Source organism: Dryas octopetala, chromosome 1 (genome assembly GCF_963921425.1).
Source record: "Dryas octopetala chromosome 1, drDryOcto1.1, whole genome shotgun sequence".
Classification (NCBI taxonomy): Eukaryota; Viridiplantae; Streptophyta; class Magnoliopsida; order Rosales; family Rosaceae; genus Dryas; species Dryas octopetala.
Genome location: NC_141366.1, coordinates 13803610 through 13830600, shown reverse-complemented (window position 1 = coordinate 13830600; position 26991 = coordinate 13803610). Strand labels below are relative to the sequence as shown.

Sequence of the window (26991 nt, the reverse complement as noted above, 5' to 3'; positions counted from 1 at the left end):
GTCAAGAACCTAGCCTTGATTTTGAGGAAACATTAGTCCAGTAGTCAAGCATGCTACTGTTCGACTAATTTTGGCCTTGGCAGCTCAATGTAAGTGGAAATTGAATCAATTGGATGTGAAGAATGCTTTCTTACATGGTATTCTTCATGAGGAAGTTTATATGTCTCAAACCCAAGGTTTTGTTGATTCTCAGCACCCATCTTATGTGTGCAAGCTTCAAAAATCTTTGTATGGCTTAAAGCAAGCTCCAAGGGCATGGAATGAGCGCTTCACAAGTCATCTTCCAAGTTTAGGGTTTCTAACATCTTATGCTGACTCTTCTTTATTTGTTCGATGCAAACGAAATACTATTGTCATTTTTTTGTTGTATGTTGATGATATAATTCTCACTGGAAATGACCCTACTGCCATTCAAGAGATTACTGATCAATTGTCAGGTGAGTTTGATATGAAAGATCTTGGTGATTTGTGCTACTTCTTGAGCTTACATATTCAGGCTACGTTTCAAGGTTTATTTGTCAACCAGCACAAGTATGCTAAGGATTTGTTGTGCAAGGCTGGTATGTCTGCGTGCAAACCATGCTCTTCACCTTGTCTTTCTCATCTCAAGTTGCTCAAGACTGAGGGTGAACCTCTTCCTGATCCTAGTCACTATCGCAGCATTGTTGGAGGGCTTCAATATCTGACACTCACACGGCCAGACATAGCTTTTGCTGTCAATACAGCTTGGCAATTTATGCAATCTCCAACTGATTTATATCTCAAATCAGTTAATCGTATCTTGCGCTATGTACAAGGTACTATTGATTTTAGGATTCATTTTAAGCCTGGTTCTTTCACTTTCTCTGCTTATAGTGATGCTGATTGGGGTGGTGAGCCTGATGAAAGGAAGTCTACCATTAGATTTATCATCTTTCTTGGCTTAAATCCTATCTCATGGTGTTCTAAACGCCAACATACAGTCTCCAGATCCTCTACTGGAGCTGAATATCGTGCCATGGCTATCGTTGCTGCAGAAGTTGCTTGGCTGCGTCAACTTCTGTGTGATCTTTGAGTTTTTCTGCCCTCACCTCCAGTTATGTATTGTGATAATGTCTCTGCTATGGCTCTCTCTTCCAATCCAGTTTGTCATTCTAAAGCTAAACACATAGAGATTGATTGTCACTTTGTTCGTGAGAGGGTTACTTGAGGCGACATTAAACTTGAGTATTTGCCTACTTTTGAACAACTTGCTGATATACTCACCAAAAGGCTTTCTTCTCCCCAGCTATGTTTTCTTCGCAACAATCTCATGCTTGGACCAGTCCCAGCATGCGCTTGAGGGAGGGTAATAGAGCTTATACTATAAGCTAGGTTAATTAGTCTTAGTTGTGATTAGTTAAGTCTGTTCCTAGTTGGTTAGCTGAGCTGTTGGTTGGTTTGTTAGCTTTGTGTAACAGTAAGGGTATCCTTGTTATTGTACATGTGCATATAAGATGTGCACCTGCCTTTGTACGAACATATAGTGAAAAATATACATCAACTTTTCTTTCCTTCTCTGCTTTCTCTTTATTTCTCTGTTTCGCTTGCTCATTATCAACATTATCTTCAACCTCACAGTTCTGCTATCACTTCAACCTATTCCCAAACTCGACATGATCTCTATGCCCAACATCATCTTACCCAAAGGAGAAAAACTTCTGTAGGGACTGCATGTCATGCCACGTCAGTATACTGAGTGGCATGGATAACCAATTAAAATCTGACATTTGTCCACTAATTTTGAACCCCATGAGTCAGGACACTCTTCCTCTCCCTCAAAGTCTCAAACACTAAAACTTGACCTTCTCTCTCCTCTCCCAACACCAAATCTCCAAGGCAAAAGAAAAATTACAGAATTCCATTGTCATTTAGTTTGCTGATTAGCTTTAAAAAAATTAAATTAATTGAAGAACATGTAGCATTAAGTATTTCTCTGGAAATGCACTCCTACAAAAGCTTACACAGCTTTTGCAAAAAACAAACGAAAAAAGCCTACAGTGCTCCATGTTTTGACTTAATTGAAATAGAAGTTATGGTCATAGAGATAGAAAACTATTAATTATAAAGATGTATAGCAATTGCTGATGAAATTGGATTGAAGCAAAAAAGGGTAATGTTTAGGAAGCTCTCAACCTTACATACTGCCGATGCTTTTGAGATTTGTGTTTTCTTCAAGAAATTTTAATGGAGACTTTGAGTGAATTCCAATTTCCAAGGGAGAAGACGAGAGAGAAAGTGAAGTTTTGGTGTTGAATTTCTGCTTCTTAGAACTAAAGAGAATCAATTCCTTTTGGGTTTTTCATAGTTTTTGTGTATTCCGATTGCGATCTTTTCTGGAAAAAATGGGCAGTCCATGTCCTTACACTGATATCTCAAGAAAGCTAAATATATTCTTCGAGGATTAACAGAGTGACCATAAGTTCACCATGATTACCTAAGCTTCCTCTGGAACAAAGAAAGTTTTGGTGTTGGGCCTTGCCGAGGCTAAAGTCGAGATCAGTGGCTGTTGAATGTCAAGGTGTTCGTGTTGGGGATTTGCTTCCTACTGTGTTGTGGAGTTATAGATGATGATGGTAAGCCACCAAACATTTCAAAGAGTGTTTGTGGTAAGTCACCGACGTTTTCAAAGAGTGTTTGGTAGTGGTGAAGGTGTTGGATTGTGTTTGGTAAAATTGTGTGTACATAGTAAGAATAGGCTTGAGCTGTTTGTTGGGTTTGAGTAAGGGCATTTTAAGAAAAAGTGTTGGGTGTATTAATAAATTTTAATAATTTTAAATTTAATATTAGGTATATATATAAAGTATGTTGAGAATATTAATAGATTTATAAGTAAATGATTATAAAATCCAAATTTGGGCTCTTTATACCTTTAAGACCCTGTGTTTTTTTTTTTTGAAGGAGGTACAATAATACCTAACCCGGTCCACATTCTAACATTTCTCTCTTCTCCGTCTCTCTCTTTGACCTCACTCTGTCTCACCTCGTTGGCTCAGAGCTCGTTGTTGAATGGCTATGCCGATGCTCTGGAAGATTTGCTCGTAGAGCTTCTTCGCGCTAGCGAAGATGGTCTTGATGCAGGCCTTGGGAATCAAATCATTTTTGGTAAAGTAGGCTTAGAATCTTCGATGGCGTCGATGGGGCTGGTGGTGGATATCCATCTCTTTCTCTCTCTCTCTCTCTATAACTTCGATTCTCTATTTCTGTTGTTGATTTACTCGTTTTGATCTGTGATTCAATTTTTCCTTGTTCGATTTCAATTAGATCTGTATCTTGTGCTAAAAACAGGTTTATGGAGGCCATTTCCTTTCAAACTCTGGCCAGTACTCTCTCACTTAAGATCACTGCCTCTAATGTTGTTGTCCTTGTTATTGACATGGGCTATAGATTTCGATTGGTGCTTACAGGAAAAACTTGAAATAAGTAATAGTCCATAAGGGCCAGATAACTAGTCTTCTCAAAGGTTTGATATCTGGAAACCGTAGCTTCCATTTTCAGTATACCAAGATCTAGGGTTTTGGAATTCACTTTTTCAACTAACCAAATCTTGTTTCTATCATTCTTTTACTATTATTTGAAGTAGTTACGCATCCTAATAGGTATTTGGCGATTGCAACCAGTGGAGGCTTGAATCAACAAAGAACTGGGGTACCTTTCTTTACTTTTGTTTCTCTTCTGCAGTATTCTAATCATAATTAGTTCATTGATTTTTTTCTTAGCATGTTGGAGAAGATGTTGGATTCCAGCCAAACTTCAATTCTTAAATTGATGGCATAAGTGAGGGGTGAAAACGTTAGGCAGTATAATGTAGAGTAGGAGTTTGCCTGGTGTTGATTAAGATATTGATGCTTGGATGTATGAATTTCTAATCATTTTTATTTCCTTGCATTCGTGAGAACTCTGAAGACACAATGCTTTCATCTTATTTGTTGATATCCATGGTTTTCTATATCTGATATTATAATTAGTGACAGGTCGGTTGGCTTTGATTCAGTTGATTTTTCACTGGAATTAGTTTTAGCTGCCTCTTATATTGGGATCCAGTGAATATATTTTCGGTGATTATCTTGTGCCCTACAGTGATCATACTTCTATCTCGTCACATTTGTGCTCCTTGGTTACAAAGTTTTGGTATAAATTTTTTACTTCTGGAATGGAGCTTACTGCACCTATACCTTTCGCAGATTACAGATTCCGTTGTTGCTGCTTGTATACTGAATGCTAGTCTTCTTGTTCCCAAGTTGGACCAGAAGTCTTTCTGGAAGGAAATGACCAGAACGAGAACTAATACCTTTTCTTACGGTACCAAATTATTCTGCAAAATTGGTTATGAAACTATTGTTGTCAATGCTTGATTTATAATTGAAAAGGTAAGTGAAGCTTTGGTTGTTTCTATTTGGCAGTGTTACTGTTTGATAGTAACAACATTTTATTGTGCTTTTTATATATGTTCTTGTAGATTATGAAATTAATCTCACTTATTTTGATTTTTTTTTTATGTTGAATAATTGAAGGTGTAAGGCTTGTTGTCAATTTTTGACTTAGAATTGAAAATGTAAGTGAGGCTCTAGTTGTTACTATTTGTTAGTAACAACCTTTTACTATGATTTTTATGTTCTTAGGGTATGAAATCTCACTTATTTTTATTTTTTCATACTGAGTAGTTGAATATGTAAGGTTTTCTGTCAATTATTTACTTAGAATTGAAAATGTAAGTGAGGCTCTAGTTGTTACTGTTTGTCAATAAGAACTTATTATTGTTATTGTTACTGTTTAACAGTAACAAACTTTTACTATGATTTTTATGTTCCTGCAATATGATATGAAATCTCATTAAGTTTGAGAAATCTGAATAGAAATGTGTTAGGTTGGTTTACCTATTTAGTTTGGTTTAGGAGAAAAAGATTGAATAAAAAAATATTAAGAAAGAAACTTTCAGATTGTGGAGTTGAGGAAGCAAAAGCCTCAAGTCAGTAACAATATGTTATTGTTATTGTTTGACAGTGACAACTTATTTGATGTATCATGTATATAATTTTTGCATGCACTGTGCACACATGCTTTGAATTTTTTGGGATAATTGATGTAGTTAGTGGCACAAAGAAGCAGCATGTGGCCAATGATTATGCAAAACGATTTTCAATAGGTTACAAAAAGGTATAACTTGATCTCTCTTGATATTCTTAGTAGTTTCTTTACTTTCTCATAATGAAATGTTTTCCTTTCAATTGTCTCTGGCAGTCTGAGAAGGTTTTTTGTTGCAGAATCACTTGCTTGCATGACAGAGTCAAGATCCAAAGCTGGTTGCAAGAGTCTAATAACTAAGTTTCAACATGCAAAATAAATTACCTTTTAGCCTACACTTTTGGGCTGTTTCACTTCACCGCCATACTCAATCAATTATTTCGTATAACAAGTTGCAAGTTAGATCCGGAAGTTTCAAGTTATTGTGATTTTGTTTTATTTTGTTGTCATTGTGTCATAGGTTTATAACTTTTTTGTTTGTTTATGCTTTCACAAGGATTGTATTAGGTTTAAATTATATTCTCTAATTTATTTTTATTGCTATTATTAGGTGATTGTTACTGTCGGGCAGTAGCAATCTATAGCAAGGATTGTATTAGGTTTAAATTATATTCTATAATTTATTTTTATTGTTATTGTTACTTGATTGTTACTGTCTGGCAGTAGCAATAAGTGATTGTTACTGTTGGGCAATAGCAATAGGTAATTATTACTACCGGACAGTAGCAATAGGTAATTGTTACTTTTCGATAGTAACAATTATATTTACTAATAAAATGCAAACGATTATAGACATCTTGATTTTTTGTGTTTTATGTTGGTTATTATTTAAGGGAAAATGTTAGCAAAAGGACTATAAATATACCCCTATTTTTAGTTGAGGATCCCGATTTCACTTTGATTCAATTAAGGACTATAATTTTTCAAATGGCTCAATCAAGAAACATTCCGTCATGTCTGTCACATTTACCGTTAAAAACTGGTCACGTGACCCTCACGTGACCAATTTATAAGGGCAAAAAAGTCTTTTCGCCCCTCCCCTCTCTTTTCTCTCATATTTCTGCGCACCATCCCTCCTCGTTCCCCCACCCGTCCCAGCCCTAGCCCCATCCAGCTCCACCACCCCAACCCAGCCCTGACCCCGTCGCAAAACCCAGTCACACCCAGCCCCAGCGCCATCTCTCATATCTCTGCGCTCCATCCCTCCCCCTACACAGTGAATCCAAGCTTAGACTTCTTTACGGAGAGATGCTCCAGGAGAAGCGAGCCTCCACCCGACCCGGTTCGTCCACCGACAGCATTGAAGACGAGGAAACCCTAGAGACCGGTACAGTTGTCAGCGAGCTTACGAATGCGGTCGAGGCAGAGATCGACGATCTCTTTTGCCGATGGTGTAGTGGCCGCGGGCGAAGTTGTTGGCGGCGTCCTCCTTGCCGCTGATGAGCTGCTCGGAGTGGAAGAGTTGGCTGTAGGTAATCGTGCGAACCTCGTCGATGACGGTGGGCTCGAGGTCGACAAAGATGGCGCGGGGGGCATGCTTGCCGGCGCCGGTCTCGCTGAATAAGGTGTTGAAGGCGTTGTCGCCGCGGCCGATGGTCTTGTCGCTTGGCATCTGGCCGTCGGGCTGGATGTCGTGCTCTAGGCAGTAGAGCTCCCAGCAGGCATTGCCCACTTAGATTCCGGCCTGACCGATGTGGATTGAAATGCACTCTCTCATTTTCGGAGCTTGGACTTGTTTTTGTGCTTTGCGCTCGAACAAGGTTCATAATGAAGAAGAAAGGCAATGGCGGCGTTTACCAAGACGCCTTTGATGTTTTGGGTGGTGAATTGCAGGGACTTGGCTGTGCTTTTAAAGCGCAAAGATCTAACCACAGTTTAGTTGACTGCGGCTGGGTGTGGTGAACGGGGCTTGGGTTGTGTTTGACTGGGTTTTGCGACGGGGCCAGGGCAGGGCTGGGACGGGTGGGGAGGGGGGAGGGATGGCGATGGTATAGGGAGAGGAGGGGGCGGGGATGGGTGACTGTGACGGGGAGGGGGAGCTGGCTGGGGGGCAGAGAGAAAAGAGAAGGGGGAGAAAAGACTTTTTTGCCCTTATAAATTGGTCACGTGAGGGTCACGTGACCAGTTTTTAACGGTAAATGTGACAGACATGACGGAATGTACTTGATTGAGCCATTTGAAAAATTATAGTCCTTAATTGAATCAAAGTGAAATCGGGATCCTCAACTGAAAATAGGGGTATATTTATAGTCCTTTTGCTAACATTTTCCCATTATTTAACATGTTTATGAAATAAAAAATACCTAAATTATGAATTTTTTTTGGGTAATTTATGTACTAAATGGCACTAAAATGAAGAAAAAAAATTGCATTTTAAAAACACTGTAGTGCGCTACTGTAGTAATGGTTTTTTTAAAAATAGGCTGCTACAGTAGTTCACTGTAGCGGTTGGGCAGGATGAATAGTAAATTTTTAAAAATGGACTTTAAAAAAAAAAATCCTAGATTTATTGGCTCTAAAAAGCAGCACCCTTATTAAAATTTGTTGTAGTGCTATGTGGCTAATTGGGATAATATTGATGCATGAGTCTTATAACTTATTAGTAGTGAGGCACGCTGGTCCATTACACAACAGGCCCAACGTGTGAGTTGGGATAGGGATTGGTTTCCACACTCTTTTTGCGGCTTAATTTGGACGTAAATCAAGAGAATAATATTTCCAAATATTTTGTTTACGTGGCCGATATCTTAGGGTGCTTTGCACCCAAAATCTTTGCTGATCATACAACTTTAAAAAGGTTAATTCCACAACTGATGTTATGAATTTCCTACAAACATTGCCACTCAGCTTTGATTTGAAAGATCTAACGCTCACTATTCATCGAATACCACCAATTTTCTCTGTAAATAACAATTAACTATATATATGGCTCCATTATTCTCTGTATATATGTTATGACTTATGGGCATATTAATTATTGAAACACATTTCCGGGAGGCTTCTTTTTATACTGTTTTTTTCCTGTGAAATTCTTTTTTATATAGTTAATTGGCATATTAACTTTTCTCTTTTGACAGTAACTGTTCTTCCATTAACTTTTCTCTTTTGACATATTACTGGAAGAAATTTCCTTTGCTAGCTTTGATTGTTTTGGCAATTCCATTTAATGGTATTGAACGTGTTGATAGTCCTGCTTAATTTCGATGCAAACAACGTAAGACATAGGTTTTTTTTTTTTTTGTCAAAAATAATTTCATAAGCTACAGAGGCAGAAAAAGGGAACACTACAAGAGAGGCACGACGGGGATGGCACCCTGCCCTCTGACCACGCAAAAAAAAAAAAAAAAAAAAAAAAAAAGAAGAGCAAACATAACAAAAAAGAAAATATTTGTATTGAGGTTGGACCTCACACCTTAAGTAATCTTATTAAGTCATTTCACCTCTTAGCATGCCTTTTTGCATAATTTCTCATCATTTTTTCGTCTCATTATAGGGGGTTATATGCAACCGTTTTGAAAGCTTAGGGGGTGTATGTGTGATTGTTGAAACCTCATGGGATGTATGTGAAAAGACGATAAACCTCAGGGGTGTAAGTGTAATTAACTCTCATAAAAAGCAAAGGCCAAGAGTGCAAAATAAGAGCAAAGTTAATTAACACCAAAAGAACATGTCCAACATAAGACAGTGTTTAGTACCACTTGGCCATGTCCAGCGGAAGACATAGTTTAATAATCCTGTTAATAAGTGGCAACTTAGTTGTTTTAATTTTTTTTATTTGGAACCTAGTTCCTAAATTAATTGTTATTTAGTGAATTAATTGCCACTTCAATTATTTAATTTGGCATTATGTCACTGTGATTATTTAATTTGGCATTTGGGTAACCATCATTTCTCGGCGGGTATTTATAAGTAAGGAAAATGCTAAGAGGTACCATGTTTTGGTACCATCTCTTTAATAGAGGTGGACCCTATTTGTATCCGTGGGTTCACTTCAATTAGAGAGATGGTACACTAAATGGTACCAAGACCAGGGGCGAATTCAGAATTTCTTAGACTGGGCTAAACTTAGTTTACCAAATATTTTTGTCATAAAATAAAAGTTACACATAATTAGAAGGTACGTAATGAGCCTTACCTATCAAAATGCATATCTAAACATAAAAAATCACACAAAAAAAGATAGCAGAACAAGAATTAAACATGTAATACAAATACTATATAAAGACTATCTAAGTTAGGCCCTACGTTTCTTCACCGAATATAAAGACTAGCAAAGAGATCCCACGTGACTCTACCATGGGACTGAGCTAGCTCGTGAAGAAGAAGAAGCAGGGAAGCTTGCGACTGGGAAGAGAGGCCCGCAACGACTTTCAGGTACCTTCTCAGTTAGGTTTTTTTATTTGTTCTGTTATATTCTTCTTGAGTTGGGGATTTGGACATTTCGAAAAATCAAAAGATTTGAGGGTTTTTTTTTTTTTTTCTTTGTAATTCTATTTTGGTTAGTCTTGTACAATTTATGCTTGCTATTGAAATAGTTGTTGCATTCTTTAAGTTCTCGAAGAGTTACTATGGCTTCAAACTGATTTATGCTTGCTATTTTTGAGGGTTAGCATTTGGCTAAATTGTCTATGAGATGAGTTACTGTACTGGCGCAGCACAATGATTGTGCATCTTTTATCAAATTTTGATTCCTGGGGGGAAAATGATTAGAAACGAATCAGGGTATGCTCTGTTCAAATATTATATTAAAACAGATACAAATGTTTTTGCATACCCTGCCTTCCTAAAACGAACTGTGGGCCTGTGGCATGTGTGGGTTGCAAAAGCAGAAGATAGGGTGGTTGTGTTTTTCAACTCATTACCATAAACTAATTTCCTAGAGCTCTATTTTCATGAGCTTTTAAATTTTGGATAGGCCTAAATTAAGCTCCAGACATAGACATCTGAATATATTCCATGCTGGTTTCCATGTTAGATGGTATGTTTGAGATGAGTTGCCTGATGAAAAGGTAATGATGACTCTAATGTTGTTTAATTAAGGAATCAAATGTCAAATAGGTTGATTAGTGGGACTGGGTACAATAGAACTTTTTTTCTTCTTTTTTTTTCCCAATAGATAGTCATGTGTAAATTTTAGCAGTTCTAAAATGGCATAGAGGCAACTGCAACTGCTGCTGCTACATGGAGAAAGAAGTTCCATGCTTTCTAAGATAGATTAATGCATTGTTTTTTGCTTGTTTTTGCAAAAGAAGCTACATGGTGTTTTGTCTGTAAAGATTTGAGCTTTTGCATTTTGCCTTTTTCCTTTTTCCAGATGAGTAAATGCCTTCTAATGGAAGAGAAATGAAATATACAAGTGCAAAGATCTGCTGCTCAATCACAAAGAGTAATCCCACAAGCCTACAAAGCCTACAAAGAGTTGGTTGAAGATAGCTTACTTGGACTCCATCAGTTAGAGTAGTTATAGTTATTGGTACGACTGGTTAACTGTTGTGTAATTCTTTAGGACTATGTATAAATGACAATTGTATTATTGAAATTATCAATGAAAAAATTCTTCTTTACACAACTCTGATATGTTTTACTGATCTCTTCATTGTATGTATATTTTAATACAACACTTTACTATTTTACTTTCGAGAGACTACACTTTACAACAATTTATATAGTGGACAAGTTCCAACTGTGGTTAAGAAAAAGCTCAGAATGATGGCACTATTAATCATCAATTTTAGAAAGACATCGCATGTAACTTTTTGATGCATCAAATTGAGGAATCATTTGAAATTTAGGAACATATACAGGAAGACTTGTCATTGTGACAAAAAAAAAAATGGTAGTAAGTACAAATCTATATACTCTAACAACCATTATCAAGTTGTATTATCTTTAGGGTCCTTTCAAGTAGGTTATACTCGTATCCTATCACGAACAGAAATGTGTTTCCTTTGGGATTTGACTGATTGCCTCGAGTCTCCATTTCATATTTAAGTTGTAATCCGTTTGGAACATTGGCCGGCTAGGGTACTGTCCTCGAATGAAGTGGAAATTACTTGAGATGAACCTTCTTTCCTTTGCTGCATGTGTTGATCGTCCATTTTTTGGCTATTTGAATTGCTTCTGTATAAGGATAGAAAATATAAAAGAGAAATTAAGACACTCTTTTCTTATAAATGATATTTTTGTATGTCTTTGGGCATAATGACACTAGAAACAACAGTATATTTCTACTAATCTAACCCTTAGAGCAACAACAAAAGGTTTATTAGATAGGTTGCAGTATGTCAAGGTAAAGTTAAAACCTTGAATAATGAAAAAATCTAAATAACTACATTGTAATAAATTGGAATGTAAAGTCTGGAACAAACATAAACCCAAAGTTTTAAACCAAAACCAAAATTAACTGAAAAAAAATAAACCCAAACCCCTCATCCACCCTGTAGCAACCCACCCATAACCCCCTATATATCCCTCCGCACTAGCTGACCTAACTACATTTTTTTTTCTCTACTTTCTCATTTTGTAATGTAGTTTCATGCTCAAAACTGCCCATTTTCTAAATTGCATTTTGAAGATCATTTCTACAAAAAATCAACCAAATTAAAAATCGTTTGGTCATGAGACTTTTATCAAATAAATAGACAATTTTAGTTTTAGTTAGATTTAGCATCTATTTATTGGATAACAGTTGTATGATTAAATGATTTTCAATTTGATTTATTTTTTATAAAGATAATATATAAAGAGTGATTTATAAAATGAACATATTCGATCATGGGATTATATTACAGAATGAAAATGAAAAAAAAAAAAAAAACGAAAGCTAGTAGCTAATATTAGTCATATGATTTTATACCTATAACTAAATTTTTAAGTTATCTCTCTATCTTTTCGATTAAACTTCCTTTGCAAATAGGAAAACTATAATTAATGTTATGAAAAGATTGAAGAATAAGATAAAGTATCACAAAAGATTTGAAAATCTGCTTTTTGACTTAGTGGGGAACTTGGGATTGATCATAAAGAGAAAAGGAACGAGGATATACACTATTCTTCAGTTTAGTAGTTTTTTCAATAATGTTAGGTATTACTTTGTATACCGATTTATTGATTTAAGTTCTCTAACTGATGTAGCAGATGATCGACATATCAGTTTCTTATGTGCAGTAAATAAATGAGACCTAAAAGGGTTTCATAAATAAATAAAGGGAGACTTCTATTTAGGTCATTTAATTTAACAATTTATTGACTAAAGTCTTATGGCTTTTAAAATTCTAATTAAAGTTCTAATATTATAACCATTTTATGTTATATAATATTGGTCCATTAGTGTAACACCCTGAATTTTCGACTTATGGTAATTTTGTTACTTAAGTTTTTTTAACCTTGTTCTTAAGGTTTGTTTAAAAAAATTGAAATTTTTTTTAACTTTGTTTGAACTAACCAATACCTTTGATTGTGGTTCTAGAGTTCTGTTACTTGGAAGTGAATTTTGGAAAATGATTTTCAAGAGTTTGGTAATTATTTTATTTATATTCATTTTTTGGAACTAAATTATGAGAGGAGGATTTTTCATAATTTTTCTGAAAGTGATTTAACTATTTTGAGGATATAAAAAATTAGTACTCATCGATACAAGTCTGTAGGATTTTTCAGGAAATTATTTGAAGTCCCGAGCTATTTTTGGTGAATTTATGAAATTGAAGAAATTAAAAAAACAAAAAATCAAAAAAACACAATAAATGAAAAAGGTTGCTAACTGGGTTGATAGCACACCACGCGGTGCGCTTCCATTGGCCCAGTGAGCTGACGAGACACCAGTGGACAATGACGTGGCGAGCGCACAAAGATGAGATGCGCTGGATCACACCGGATCTTTCTCGCGTCTCTTAATCATGACCGTCCGAGCTCATTAAAAGAGCTTCAATCTGGGCCACTCATTTCGATCGGGGTTGACCCTGTTACAATCAAATTGGTGATTTTGACCCGCTTGCCAACCCAAATAACCCTAACCGGTTTCGTCCAAATACCCGATTTCATACCTATTTTATCTCACATAAAATCCGTATTTTCAACCCGTTTACCCGCCAGATCTAGTTCGGAATTCTCTCTTGTTAGTGCATTTTGTCTCATATTGAAAACTTATAACTTCGTCCCACCCCTTGTGCCTTTAAATAAAGACCCTTGTACCTCATTTTCACTTGCACCACTAAGTGAAGTTAGAGTTACTCACTTCTTGGTTATTTGAGAGTTTCTCTAAGAAAAGACATACCAAAAGGGAAGAAAATTTTCATAGTTTAAAAGTTTTCTTTGGAGAGCTTGCCAAGGAGGAGGAGTTCCGAGAATTGGAGTCTAACTTTGGAGGTCTACAACCAAGTAAGTATTTTATTATTTCTGCTTTATTTATTTTTCTTAGGTTTTAATATTGGCTTTCATGTTTAGATTAACTAAGTAGAATTTATTTATTTATTAAGTATGCCTAAGTTTATTTTGGAGATTTAATTGCTTAATTTATTTGGTTAGTTAAACATGATTAATTGTAACCTTAATTTGGAAATTTAACTTAAGGCTAATAACTTGTTAGGTTTAGCAAGTTTCTATTGTAGAGATTAAGTTGGATTTAACTATTATTCAAACTTGATTAATTAGTAGAATATTTTAGAGAAATACTAATTAATTAAATACTTGGATAATACTTAAGTTTGATTTATTCTAACCTAAATTAATTTGTGGAATTGCTTTGAATTAAAGCAATTAGTCAAGTGGTTTAACTTTAAAATAAAATTTGAAACTTAGAAACCCTAAAGAGTAGAGTTTTGTCCACTTAGGATTAGAGGCTTTAGAGACGTGTGACCTAAAAGGATGAGTCATAATGAGATTGTGTTTAACTTAACTTTTGACTAAGTTGTTGTATTGTCGGACACTAGAAACACCAGTTACCGAAATATTTCTTTGTGACGTGACAATAGAGCGATAGATTCGAGATATATAGGGATGCATAGACTATGTAAAATAATATGTGAAGAGTATTGGGTTCCAGGTATGGAGATTTATCCAACATTCCTAATTATGGACTTTGTGTGTATTTGTATTTTTAAATTATTATAACATGCTATGATTATTATGTTTGTATGATTGGTTTGAGAGTTGAGGTAACGTTGTACGTGACCTTGAGTTCATGCCCCTAAACCTATTAGAAGAATTGATCAGTACATTATGAGAAGCATAGTTTAGCCAAGCCAACACATGGCTTCGTGTACTTGTACAAAGCGAAGATCCATGATTGATCATATGGCAGTGATACAGTATCTCAATTATGAATTCATATTTCTGTTTACCACGACACTCTCAATATGGATACTATTTCTTTTAATAGATGGCCATAGTTGTATCATTGTGTATCGACTATCATGTATGAATGATTTGTTATGGATTTGCATTTTTCTCATCATATTGCTTTACAGTCGAGTCATAAATATTTTGAAAGGATTTCAAAGGAAAGGTTTTGAAAAACCTGTTTTGGATGATTTAATAATCCGACGAAAAATGATTTACATTATGTTTTTCACTGGGAAATGTTTTGTGGTTTTCAAACCTAGCAGGGTCCTTTGAGGGGAAGCTATGATTGTATAAGATGCTTACCCCTACATTGTTTTTGTATTCCTTGTTTATTGGATGTTTTTATAGGTACGAACATGGTAAAGAGACGAATTTGGACGAGGGTCGAGCAAAGAAGGATCTTGAGACTTTTCAACTTCTTGGATTTAAGTGGTGATGTGATTTAATTGTTTTTTCGTATCGAGTATATTTTAAATGATTTTCCTCTATTGTTTGGAGATGAGTTTGAGTTATTTACTTTGATTTTACATTTATGTAGTTTTGAAACCTTTATTCTATGCTTGTTATTTATTTCGAAATTATGTAATTTTCAAGGTTGTAATGAACTACCGTAACCTTGGAGGTTGGTTTTATAAAGAAGTTTTATTTTTATTTCACAAGCTTTTCGTTATTTATTATTTCTGATCCAATCCATATTAAATCCAAAAGGCTTAACTCGCCTTGAGTATCTTGGGGGATTAATACTTAATTTAGTAGTATTAATCTCTTGGAGCATCCAAGATAGGTGCTTCTGTTGCATACCCGAGGTTCGGGGTGTGACAATTAATTTCTATTTGTTTCACACATACTAAGCGCTAAGCACTTGGTAACCATTTTCGAGTGTTTGGTAGTGTATTTTTACTTTTTCCTCAAACCCTGATTTTTCGACTTTATATTAAGTTTTAATTCTGAGATTTTGGGCTTCCCAAATCTCAGAGTTAAAACCTAACATGCAGCCTCCACAAACTTCATTGTATACCCTATGAATGTATGAGGTGAATTCGTACCCTATACGTAAGGAGTAAAATTTCGTTTTTTAGGGATATGAAAATTTTAACACCATACCAAATTAATTTCGAAAAACTTCGCCCAAATTTCCTGAAATCCTCGAAATTTTGACAAAATTTTCGATGTAGAGACCGAAGGGACAACGGGGAGGCAGAGACCTGAGGGAGAAGGGAGGCAGTGGCAGAGCACCGTCGTCGGAGGAAGAGAAGAGATCGGAGAGGAAGCTACAGCGGTGCGCCATCGTCGGAGGGAAAGAAGAGATCCGGGGAGGAAGAGGAGGAAAAGAAGGAGATCGGGGGAGGGAGAGGGAGAGGGAAAAGGAAGAGAGAGATTAGGAAGGGAGGAGGGAGTGAGGGACTAGGATTAGGAGAAGAAAAACTGGAAGTGAAAGGGGAAGAAAAGAAAAAGGAAAGAAAAAAGAGGAAGACCACAAGAAGAAAATGAAGGCCACTGGAAGTCACGGGGGAAGAAGAGGAAAAGGAAAGAAAAAAAAAAAGAGAAAAGAAAAGAAAAAAAAAGAGAAAAAAAAAATTTTAGGGTTGATAGAGATTTGAAGTTTTTAAGCAATTGGAAAGAAAAAAAAAGTTTGAGATTTTATTTGGGGTTTGATTGGGCCATTTTCGTGTTTCGTTTAGTTGTAAACAAAAATTATGAAAAAGAAATGTATCCTCTCACCATAGAGTTTCATTCCCTTAATGTTTAATGTTCTAATTTCGAGAATTTGTGAAATTGAAATTTTAGGTAAAATGTTGTCGCCGCTGCTGCCACCGAGTTGGTTCTCTTTTAACTTAATTCGGCTCAATTTGACTATTGAAGAGCAGTTCCAAGTCTCTTTGAGTAAGCTTGCTACTTCTCGTTGCCACATTAGTGATTTATTCGTGTAATTTCATTATGTAATTATTAATTAGTGAAGCATTTTTTTTACAGTATTGCCTCCAGCGCACATTATATTCATCACATATCACATGAAATCTACCATATAATTTGGCTTTTTCAATGTTTTTTATCAATGTAGTAGATAATATGTTAAATAAATATATGGTAAAGTTTTATTCAAAATTTCTGTATTTTAATAGCAATTTTCGTCGTTTTCATCTGATTTTTATCGAAATTTAAAAATGCTCGAAATTTCCTCAAAACCCGAAATTTTATTTCTTGCCTATACCTTAAAAAAAAAAAAAAAGACATATTTCTTTGACAAGACAATGGTCCATTACAATCATACTTGAGTAGGTCTTCGACCCAAAAAAAAAAAAAGAGAAAATACTTGACTAAGTCTTCGAGCCAAAAAAACAAAAAAAAACTTGATTAAGTCCCACTCAGTCATTCTTGACTACTTGAGTAGTCGATATCTTACATTCCACGTTGAAGTCACAGACTCTGAATGATCAATCACTTGCACATTCCAAAAATCAGAGCTTTGGTCCAAAAATTAGAATTGCATGCCCAGACAAAATGACGGACTATCGCCGCCTACCCCCACCCACATGCTATATATGGTGAATTGGAAGATTTTTATTTCCTTCAAACATTGCCGCTCAGCTTTGACTTGAAAGATCTGGCGGACACCATTCATCGATTATCACCAATTTTCTCTGTAAATAACAATTAACTATATATGTAATATGGCTCCAGTATTCTCTGTATGTGATGACTTACTGGAACACATTTCCGTGAGGCTTCTTTTTATACAGTTTTTCTTTCGGTCAAATTCTTTTTTATATAGTTAATTGGACATAAGTTCTTCCATTTACTGTTCTCTTTTGACATATTACTGGACGAAATTACCTGTGCTTTGATTATTTTGGCAATTCAAGTCAGTGGTATTGAACGAGTGAGTTCATAAGCCTGCATTCGAAGCAAACAACGAAAGACATATTTGAGTACCACTTGGCCATGTCTAACGTAAGAAATAGTTTAATAATCCTAATGAATCGTGACTTAGTTGGAACCTAGATCCTAACTTAATTGTTATTTAGTGAATTATTTAATTTGACATTATGTCACTGTGGTCATTTAATTTGGCACTTGGGTAACCAGCATTCCACGGCGGGTATAATTAATTGTCCCAAAACTTGGCCCTTTTGACCACCTGGGTATGCGGCACTTTATTTAAGATATAATATTAGATAAACATATTGCACATTTGCACTTATTATAGTTAAATATAGCTGCAGTTTTAGCCGACGGTGGCTTGCACAACATGCTCTTCTTAATTTGTATGCAGGTGTAAGCTTTTGAATGGATAATTTGTCTATTTGGCTTGTTGAATTAAGCTGTGTATTCCAACTCTATCTGCATCAAATCACAGGTTTCCTCTTTATTAAAAAAATAAGTAAATATAGTGCTGTACTTTGATCGAAATATAGAGCAGAACTTAGTTGAAGGTTTTTTTTTTTTTTTTTTAGGCTAAAAGAGTAAATATATATTTTTTGGACAAAAGAGTATATACGTAGATAGTCAAGGGGGTTGGGTTGCCTCATTTGACTCATCCGAAACAGATGTTTCTTCTGGTCTGACGGATATCAGGATATTAATTGGCTGCTTGACATTGATCAAGTTTGAGTGGGTGCACTGGATGGGACAGTTATGCCAAAATGAACTCGCAATATAATATAGTTTGAGAAATGCATGGTAACTACATTCTTTTTTTTTACATTATTATTCTGCAATGTAATATCATGATTAAAAATATTTATTTTCTAAATTAAATTTTAAAGTGTATCCTCGTAAATATCAAACAAATAAAAAATCAGTTAACTAAAATAAGTAATGAAGAGATCATAATCGTAGTCAGATAAATAAATGATTTTTGTAACAATTAGCTAGATTTATCGTTTATTTATTTGATAACCGTTGCATGATTAAACAATTTTGATTTGGTTGATTTTATATAAAGATGATCTTTAAAAAGTGATTTATAAATCAAAATTTTCAAATTAATCATAAGATACATTATAGAATTAATCAGAATGAAAAAAAAAAATTGAAGGAAAAAGATAGAAAAGAAAATAGCTAATATAACTCATATAAGGTACGTGGTTTATGAATATGATATAGAAAGGAGGTATGTGTAGCATTCATGTATATTTTTATAACTATAATAAAAATTTTTAGCTATATCTCTATCTTTCTATTACAACTTTCTTTGCAAACAGAAAAATTGTTATTAATGTTATGTCAAAATTGAAGAAGAAGATAACGTATCACAACAGATTTGAAAATTTAAATATTAATCATGGTTCGTTTCTTGACTTAGTGGGGATAGGAACATAAATAGTGAGAAAAGAAATGAGGATACTGTTCAGATGATTAATTTTTCTAAAAATATTAAAGGCACTATTTGTTGAGAATAATGTGGAGCAATGTCCCACATCGGAAAACTAGAGCTTAGCATATGTGCTTATAAGTCTTGGATCTCTCCACACATTGCCAATTGATTTTGGGTTGGATGCTCTAATTCTATCATGGTATCAGAGCTTGGCTATCCGCGTGTAAGACCTAACGGCCACACGTGCTCCCACGTCACCCAATACAATTTCTTCACGTGTAAGGCTCAAAATATCGCCACACGTGCGGGGGCGTGTTGAGAGTAATGTGGAGCAATGTCCCACAGCGGAAAACTAGAGCTTAGTATATGTGCTTATAAGTCTTGGACCTCTCTATCCATTGCCAATTGGTTTTCAGTTGGGTGTTCTAATTCTATTACTATTTTGTATTTTAATTTATTGATCTAATTGATATAACAGATGATATGTCAAATTTTTATCTACTTTAAATAAATGAGGTCATAAAAATAAATTACAAACTCCAATATCAGTTGATATTTATAAAGTATGCAGGGTTGATACCTCTAACACCATTGTAAATCTACATTACTTAACAATATTTATCTGGTTTGGCCAAAAAAAAACAATACTTATCTTGCAATTCCTAAGGTTTTGTTTTATTCGTCGACATGCATGCTGCTGGGAAAGTGTGCGTAAAGATCACAAGGGAATATATATTGTTTTTGCCTATTAATTGGGTCAAGAAAGTAGAGTAGAGTTGATTTTTTTTTTTTTTTTTTATTCAGTGCTTTCACTACAGTACGTAGCTATTTCACTATAAATAGCAAACAATCAGAGCTATTCTTCTCACTCCAGCCCTTGATATAAAGCAATAAGACATTCCAGTACAAGTTTCAGCCTTGGATTTAGGAAAAAAATGTCTGCTCAAGCTCAAACCACAAATGGCAGTGCCACTCCTGATATTGTTAATCGACCTTCAGCAAATTATCCTCCCAGCATTTGGGGAGACCATTTTCTGCAATATGCTACCATGGTAAGTTTTATTGATCAATTCTTCGACCTAGTTATTCATAGCTATTACAGCTGAGCAGCACCATTTGGTCCGGCCATTTGATTAATTTGATTTCAGAATATATAAGGATTTATTTGGGATATACCGTTTAAATTTATACCACATAAAATTGAAATGATAGGACTTCTACTTGGGAGTTCCCGAAATTTTGCTACTGATTTATTATTTGTCTTCCAATTTGCCTAAACAGGAAATAGATACTGAAATTGAGCGACAAGTCCAAGAACTGAAGGAAGAAGTGAAGATCATGATAATGGCTCCAGTTATAAAGGCTTCACAAAAGTTGGTGTTGATTGATAACATTCAGCGCTTAGGGGTGTCCTACCATTTTCAAGATGAGATTGATGAAATTTTGCAGCAAATTCACAACTCTTCTGATGACTGTGATGATTTAGAAAGTGACGACGACCTTTATACTACTGCTCTTCTTTTTCGATTACTTAGGCAACAAGGTTACAAGATTTCATGCGGTAAGTCCTCTCCTCAGCGGTCATAATATATTTTATAAATGCTTCAAATGTAATTGTGCTCATCATCATGTAATGGATTGGCTTGTCATGCAGACATATTCAAGAAGTTCAAGGACAATGATGGGAAATTCAAGGAATCACTTGTGAATGATGTAGTTGGATTGTTAAGCTTGTATGAAGCTACACATTTTATTATGCACGGAGAGAATATACTAGTTGAAGCACTAACCTTCACTACCACTCATCTCGAGTCTGCAGTAAAACATTTAAGCCCCTCACTTTCAAAACAAGTAAGCCATGCCTTACATCAGCCACTTCGAAAGGGCTTACCAAGGGTTGAAGCTAGGTACTACATGTCTATCTACGAGGAGTGCAATTCACATGACCAAACTCTCCTAACTTTTGCAAAGTTGGATTTCAACCTTCTACAGAAACTCCATCAGAAGGAACTAAGTGAGATTACAAGGTTACTTATTAAACCATATCACACTCGATCAGTCTTGTTAGAGTTATTTACATTACTGAAAATTAATTAAAGAAAACCTCTAATTCAACTTGTTTATTATGCAATTGAACAGGTGGTGGTGCGACTTGGATGTGAAAAACACGCTACCTTTTGCAAGAGACAAAGTGGTTGAGCTCTACTTCTGTTGGCCTTTGTCAGTCTACTTTCAGGCCGAATACTCCTTTGCTAGGATTACAGCATCCAAAATTATTTCAATGATATCCATCATTGATGACATTTATGATGTTTATGGCACACCTGAAGAACTAGAGCTTTTTACTGAAGCTGTTGACAGGTTTGAAATTTGTACCCTATATTCTACTATGATGCAGTCAGTTAGTATTATCACGTCATCTTATACGCATTCACACAAAGATTAAGTGCGAATCTTCTTCAACCATGTGAATTTCTCTATATATACCCATCATTGATAATCCTTCTCAAACCTTATTGAAATTTTTCTGCTAATTAATTGATCAAGTAACTTGACATAGTCTAGTTCATTATTTTGATGATTAGGTGGGACATCTCCGCCATGGATCAACTGCCAGAGTATATGAAAGTCTGTTATCAAACATTGTTGAATGTTTACCGTGAAATTGAGGAAAAGCTTGCAAACGAGGGAAAATCATATCGCATCCATTATGCGAGAGAATCAGTAAGCCTCAGTTTTGAGTCTATGTAATTTTCAATTATTTTGTACTAAGTGACATTTTTAATTAATTTATTATCAAGCTTAGAAGTACGTAATGATTAAAAATGATTCATTGGCTTAATTTGTGTCTTAGATGAAAAGACAAGTGAGAGCTTACCACGATGAAGCCAAATGGTTCCACCAGAAACATGTACCAACACTGGAAGAGTACATGCCCCTATCACTTGTGACAAATGGGTACCCTTTGGCAATAACCACATCCTTTGTAGGAATGGGAGATGTTGTCACAGAAGACTCCTTTGAGTGGTTGTTGAGTGACCCCCAGGTTGTGAAGGCTGCATCAGCAATTTGCAGACTCATGGATGACATAGTGTCCCGCAAGGTATTTAATTAATTATAACACTACTATAATTATGTAAACCAAATATTAATTAATTATGAAATTAATGATGTTTAATTAACCTTCATTTCATGTTTGATTATGTAGTTTGAGCAAGAGAGAGGACATGTTGCCTCAGCTGTAGACTGCTACATGAAACAATATGGTGCCACAGAAGAAGAAGCAATAAGAGAATTTCGCGGACAAGTGAATGATGCTTGGAAGGACATAAACGAAGCGTGCATGCGCCCTACCGCTGTCCCGATGCCCCTCCTAACTCGAATTATCAATTTCGCACGTGCCATGGATGTTGTTTACAAGTATGAAGATGGCTACAGTACTCATGATTCAAAAGTGCTTAAGGATTTCATAGTTTCTGTACTCCTGGAACCTGTGCCTCTCTAAGCCTTTATAAATTACAACTTACTTCCTTCGTTTCTTATACAAATACGGCCTCGCAGCAAGTCCTTTCAAAGTGTGTGGGAAAGTAGTCTGGATTGGTGAATTTTATTTTTCTTATTACTAGCTATAAATAAAAGAATTTGTATTTGGTGGGCTATATTTAAACAAATCTCCTTGTATTATAGGTTTTATCACTATTATATATATATATATATATATTGAGTTTTACAATTTATATCAGGTTGATCAATAATACAAACTATAGTGGAAATGTTAACTTCTGTTATATGTTAATAAAGAAATCAGGAGACACCCAATTCCAAATCACCAAGTTCATCTGCCAAATAGCAACCCAACGGTGAATTTTGCTTAGAACGAATTTTGCTGATGTGGCATTATTGAGAGCTTTGAAACATTCTTGTAGTTGATATTTTCTAAAATGCATAAACTGCAGACAATATAAAGGTAGAGCAACGACTAACGCGATCCGTACTATCTATAATATCTATATTATTAAACAAAACATGAACTTTTTACGGTTTGGTGTAATTTTTGGAGTGCATTTATTTAGACACACTACCACCGTTAATTTGTCACTATTAATTTTGATAATTTTGGTAAATAAGTTAATATTGAAGTTTTTCAAATTGGTTTTAATTGTTGTTGCTTTCAATTTACATACACAGTTATTTACGTGGGGAGATTCCCATTAATTTAGTTCTGTGCATGGTGTTAATTAACATTCATGGCCAGAGAGAGAACTAAGCGAGAGAATGAGATTCTCAGCCAAGTATTTCCAGCCACTACTACAATTATATAAATAAACAACGGTGAATAGACAACGGTTCTTATTTTGTCCGTTATCTTAATTTATTACACAACGGTTTTTAAGAAACCGTTATACTAAGTTATCATATCCAATGCTATTTTGTATGATGGTTTTTCTAAATTATTAAACACAATAGTTCTAGGCAAAACCGTTGTATTGGGTAAGTTACACAAAAATAAAAAATTTGCGGATCTTTGTATTTTCCAAAGCGCACGCCCTCTTTAATGAAAAAATCCTCGCGCGCCTTAAGTTTTTTGGGTCTAAGCCCTCTGACTTCACTTTGCCTACTTTCAGACACTCACATCACATCCACATTCAAACTCCATCTCCATCCTCACAACTCTCAGATCTTAGCTCTAAGATTTTCACCGTCCTCATCGATTTTAGCCCATTCCTCGATTGCCCATCCCTGTCCCTCTTACTCAGATGGTCCCTCGATCTTAGCCCATTCCTCATTGCTCATCTCTGTCCCTCTAACTCAGTCCCTCGATCTTCACAGTCCAAATCGTCTTAAAAGAGCGTCTCTGATCGAAGTCGTCCATCGATCTTCACAAATCAACTGAAGAAGCACTCCGCGTTCATCATCTTCGCACATCAGTTTGGTTAGGGTTTGAAATTTATGGCAAGATTGGAAGCAAGATCAGTTTAGGGTTTTTCAAATTCCAGGTATATTTTTGGTTAGTGTTTGAAATTTTTGGCAAGATTGGAAGCAAGATTGAAATTTTGTTAAAATGCAACATGATTTCTCCTAGTTATATTTCTTGTGGTTTATGGACTATTAGTTCTGCATTTCTTAGTTCCCACTATTTTCAAAGAATTTATATATATAATCAGGGGGAAAGTCTGCTTTGTGTACTCGATCCAATTGGCCTTGTAGGGAATTATAGTCAATTGATATTTGTCTCTAACTGGCCTTGCAGGGAAGAATAGCCAATTGATACTTGTTATGTAATGAATAGTTAAAACGCAAGCGCAGAGAAAGATGTATATTTTTATGTGTTTTGTGCAGCCCATCCTCCCACCTGACTCACCACTGAGCCACCAGCTTAGGTAAAGCAAAAAAAGATGTATATTTTTTTCCTGGTTTTCTGTGGTTTGCCTTTTTAGTCATTCTCTCACTAGTATTTGTTATATATATGTGGTGTTTTTTAGTTTCATATTCTTCTATAAGATCGAATTAGGTTTTCTCTATTTGAGATTCATTAGTTTTGGTACATATGAAATCAGTTTATATACATGCTTTTAATTTATGAGTTCTCTGTTTGGTTGATGATATAAGAGTGAGGTTGATCATTTTCTAGAATATAGGTTCACGTCTAACATCCCAACTCAACCTAATCACATGCATGTTCTTATTGAGAAATATCCCTTTTTAGTGTAAAATGTAATGGTTTGTGCAAACAAATCAACAATCTCTAAATGTATATTTTTCAGAAATTACAATTTGTGAAAAACTTTTCATGATTTTACAATTATGCTGTAGTGAAGAATGAAACAAGCACACTGGTGGAGGTGGTGTGGTCTAAACTGTGGGGTCAAATAACTTTCAATATATGTTTGTGCCAACTTTCAATCTCCATCTGGAGGACAGGTGCGTTGTGAGTCAAAGTACGATTTTGTTTGAAGTAATTACTCCACTTTTAATAGTTTTAATTGGATTATATTTTTCACTTGCCTTTATATTCCTTGTGACTATGTTTTTCACTTGCCCTTATATTCCCTGTGACTTTGCCCTTAAGCATCAAATAACAGATTGCTAAATGAACTGTATATGTGCTCATTCTAATTAATGTTTATTTGTATTTAGGGCATTCCTCAACAACCAAGTGACAAGGAGTGTGGTTATTTTGTTATGCGTTTTATGAAGGAAATAATTAAAGATGAGGGCTTAGCTTTTGTGAATAAGGTATGAATTAGTCAGCCAACCTGACATTATGTTGGTCATGTTTTTGGTATGAGCAGTGATATGATAATTGTCTTTTACTTGGACATTTTGAACCCTTGGTACTCTTAGGAGCTATATAATATCATGTCAAAATGACTTATAAATTGTTTAGACCTTGCTGGGCATTTATAAATGGGTATTTGAATCTTGAGAAAGAAGTTAATGTATTGTTGCAATTTATAATGCTTTAATTTGTTTTGTGGCTGAAAGTTTGGAAATGTAGTAAAGGAATAAAAGGAAACAAATTAGTTGGGGGAGTCTGTTGTGGGTGCAGATTGGGAATACTTGGTGGATTCTTTCAAAATTGTGGAAGTGGACAGGTTATATTGGCCCATGTTTGATGATCACTTGTGTTAATATATTGGAGCTTGATTCTGGATATAGGCCCCTATTTTATCTTGTGGATGCTAACTATATATATATATGCTTGCTACTGGATGTTGAAACCTGACAGGGGCATATTCTTCTCTTGCATGCCTATGTTTTTCAATACACCTACTTAGGGGCGCGCATGTTCTTTATTTTTTTTCTTTCTGCTGGACTGTTTGTATTTTTGGTTGAATTTTATTTTTAATTAGTACTTCATCTTTGCCTTGTTTCAGTGGGAACGAAGGCAGGACAACACTTATACCCAAGAAGATATCGATGAAGTCCGGGCTGAATGGGCAAACTTCGTGGGCCAGTTTATGTAGACATTTCTGGTTGGATTTTTGCATGACACCTTTTTTACGTAGGCCATATGTTTAGCTAGACTAGCTTAGGGTATATATGATATATTGATTACTTTGCTAGATTAGCTTGGGATGATTGATAGGCTAGCTGCTGGATAATATTTTGATATATATATATGGCAGCAATTAGGTTGATTAATTAGATTGATGCCTAGTTTTTTGGAAAGGTATATATGGAGGGTTTTTGTTAATGGCATATATGGCTGGTTTTGTGAATGAAATTGGGTTAAGGGAGCAAGGTACATATATACAATTACTACCTTCAAATATCTTATATTATTTGGTACTTTAGAAATTCCAATCCTTTATTATTGTTAATTGGTATTTTGTAAATGTATAATTTATTAGGAATGTTAATTATGAAGGGAATCAATTTGGAACAATTAATGGTTGTACCAAAACAACCTATCTCATCAATCAGACTGTGCATTGTTTGTTCATAATTGCATTGTAGTCAAAGACAATTGGGAGTTTCTAAAAATAGATGTAAACAGGCACATTACACAACAGTTTTTCGATCAAAAGCGTGGTCTGTGCCCTTGACTTACAATGGTTCAATATCATAAACCATTGTCTAATTCTTAAGCATACCACACAAATCTCAAAAAGCCATTGTGCTAAGTGCCTTCATACAATAGTTTCTAACCCAAAATCGATGTACCAAATAAGTATATACAACGGTTATATGGTTAATATTAAATTTTCTTAATGCATTAATACAACGGTTTCATATAAACACCGTAGTTTGAAAAACCTATAGACATGGCAATACACTTATTTTCCAATAGCTTACACAACGGTTTTTAACAATACACCGTTGTTTTAATGACTATTTCACCTCGTGTTTCTACCTAAAATAGTTGTAAAACCAATTCTTTACTTAACGTAACCGTTGTTTAACATATCTCTACACATCGGTTCTTAACTATAAACCGATGTTTAAATTGGTACTCAACAACGGTATCCTCTAAATCATTGATTTTAAAGGTTGTATATACAACGGTGATACATCTATAACCGTTGTGTAGGTGCACCAGGACAACGGTTTTTATCCGTTGTCTATTGAGGTATGAATAGACATCAGTCGATTAGACGACGGTAAATTAGAAACTCACACAACGGTTAAAATCCGTCGTCTGATTGCTATTTTGTAGTAGTGAGCGGTGGGGGTAGTGGCTCCTGTGTTCCTCATAGACCCACCGCTCCTACTCCCACCTCTTCCTTCTCTTTTTCTTCTTCGCTTATGGGATACTCTCTTCCCTCTTTGTAAGAGTTTTGTCATCT

General features: G+C 35.2%; 1 protein-coding gene, 1 long non-coding RNA gene and 1 pseudogene across 2 annotated transcripts; 2 read left to right on the top strand and 1 right to left on the bottom strand.

Moving 5' to 3' along the window:
• Positions 1 to 6252: 6252 nt before the first annotated feature.
• LOC147298174 (tubulin alpha-2 chain pseudogene) lies at positions 6253 to 6962 on the bottom strand (annotated as a pseudogene).
• A 12673-nt stretch (positions 6963 to 19635) lies between these two features.
• On the top strand, positions 19636 to 22319 carry LOC147298173 ((-)-germacrene D synthase-like). The gene is made up of 7 exons (XM_086229963.1): positions 19636 to 19752; positions 19982 to 20261; positions 20355 to 20727; positions 20840 to 21061; positions 21286 to 21424; positions 21555 to 21803; positions 21909 to 22319. The coding sequence occupies exons 1-7, from the start codon at positions 19636 to 19638 to the stop codon at positions 22203 to 22205; spliced, it is 1677 nt and encodes a 558-aa protein (XP_086086089.1). The 3' UTR covers positions 22206 to 22319.
• Positions 22320 to 23351: 1032 nt separating this feature from the next.
• Positions 23352 to 24630, top strand: LOC147298172 (uncharacterized). Its single transcript, XR_015120062.1, has 3 exons — positions 23352 to 23697; positions 23952 to 24081; positions 24515 to 24630. It is a non-coding gene; the product is annotated as an uncharacterized LOC147298172 (long non-coding RNA).
• The last annotated feature ends 2361 nt before the right edge of the window (positions 24631 to 26991 follow it).

Coding starts and splice junctions, on each gene's coding strand:
- LOC147298173 (XM_086229963.1), top strand. CDS start 19,636: ATGTCTGCTCAAGCTCAAACCACAAATGGCAGTGCCACTCCTGATATT. Junction 19,753..19,981: donor TTCTGCAATATGCTACCATG/GTAAGTTTTATT, acceptor TTGCCTAAACAG/GAAATAGATACTGAAATTGA. Junction 21,062..21,285: donor TTTACTGAAGCTGTTGACAG/GTTTGAAATTTG, acceptor TTTGATGATTAG/GTGGGACATCTCCGCCATGG.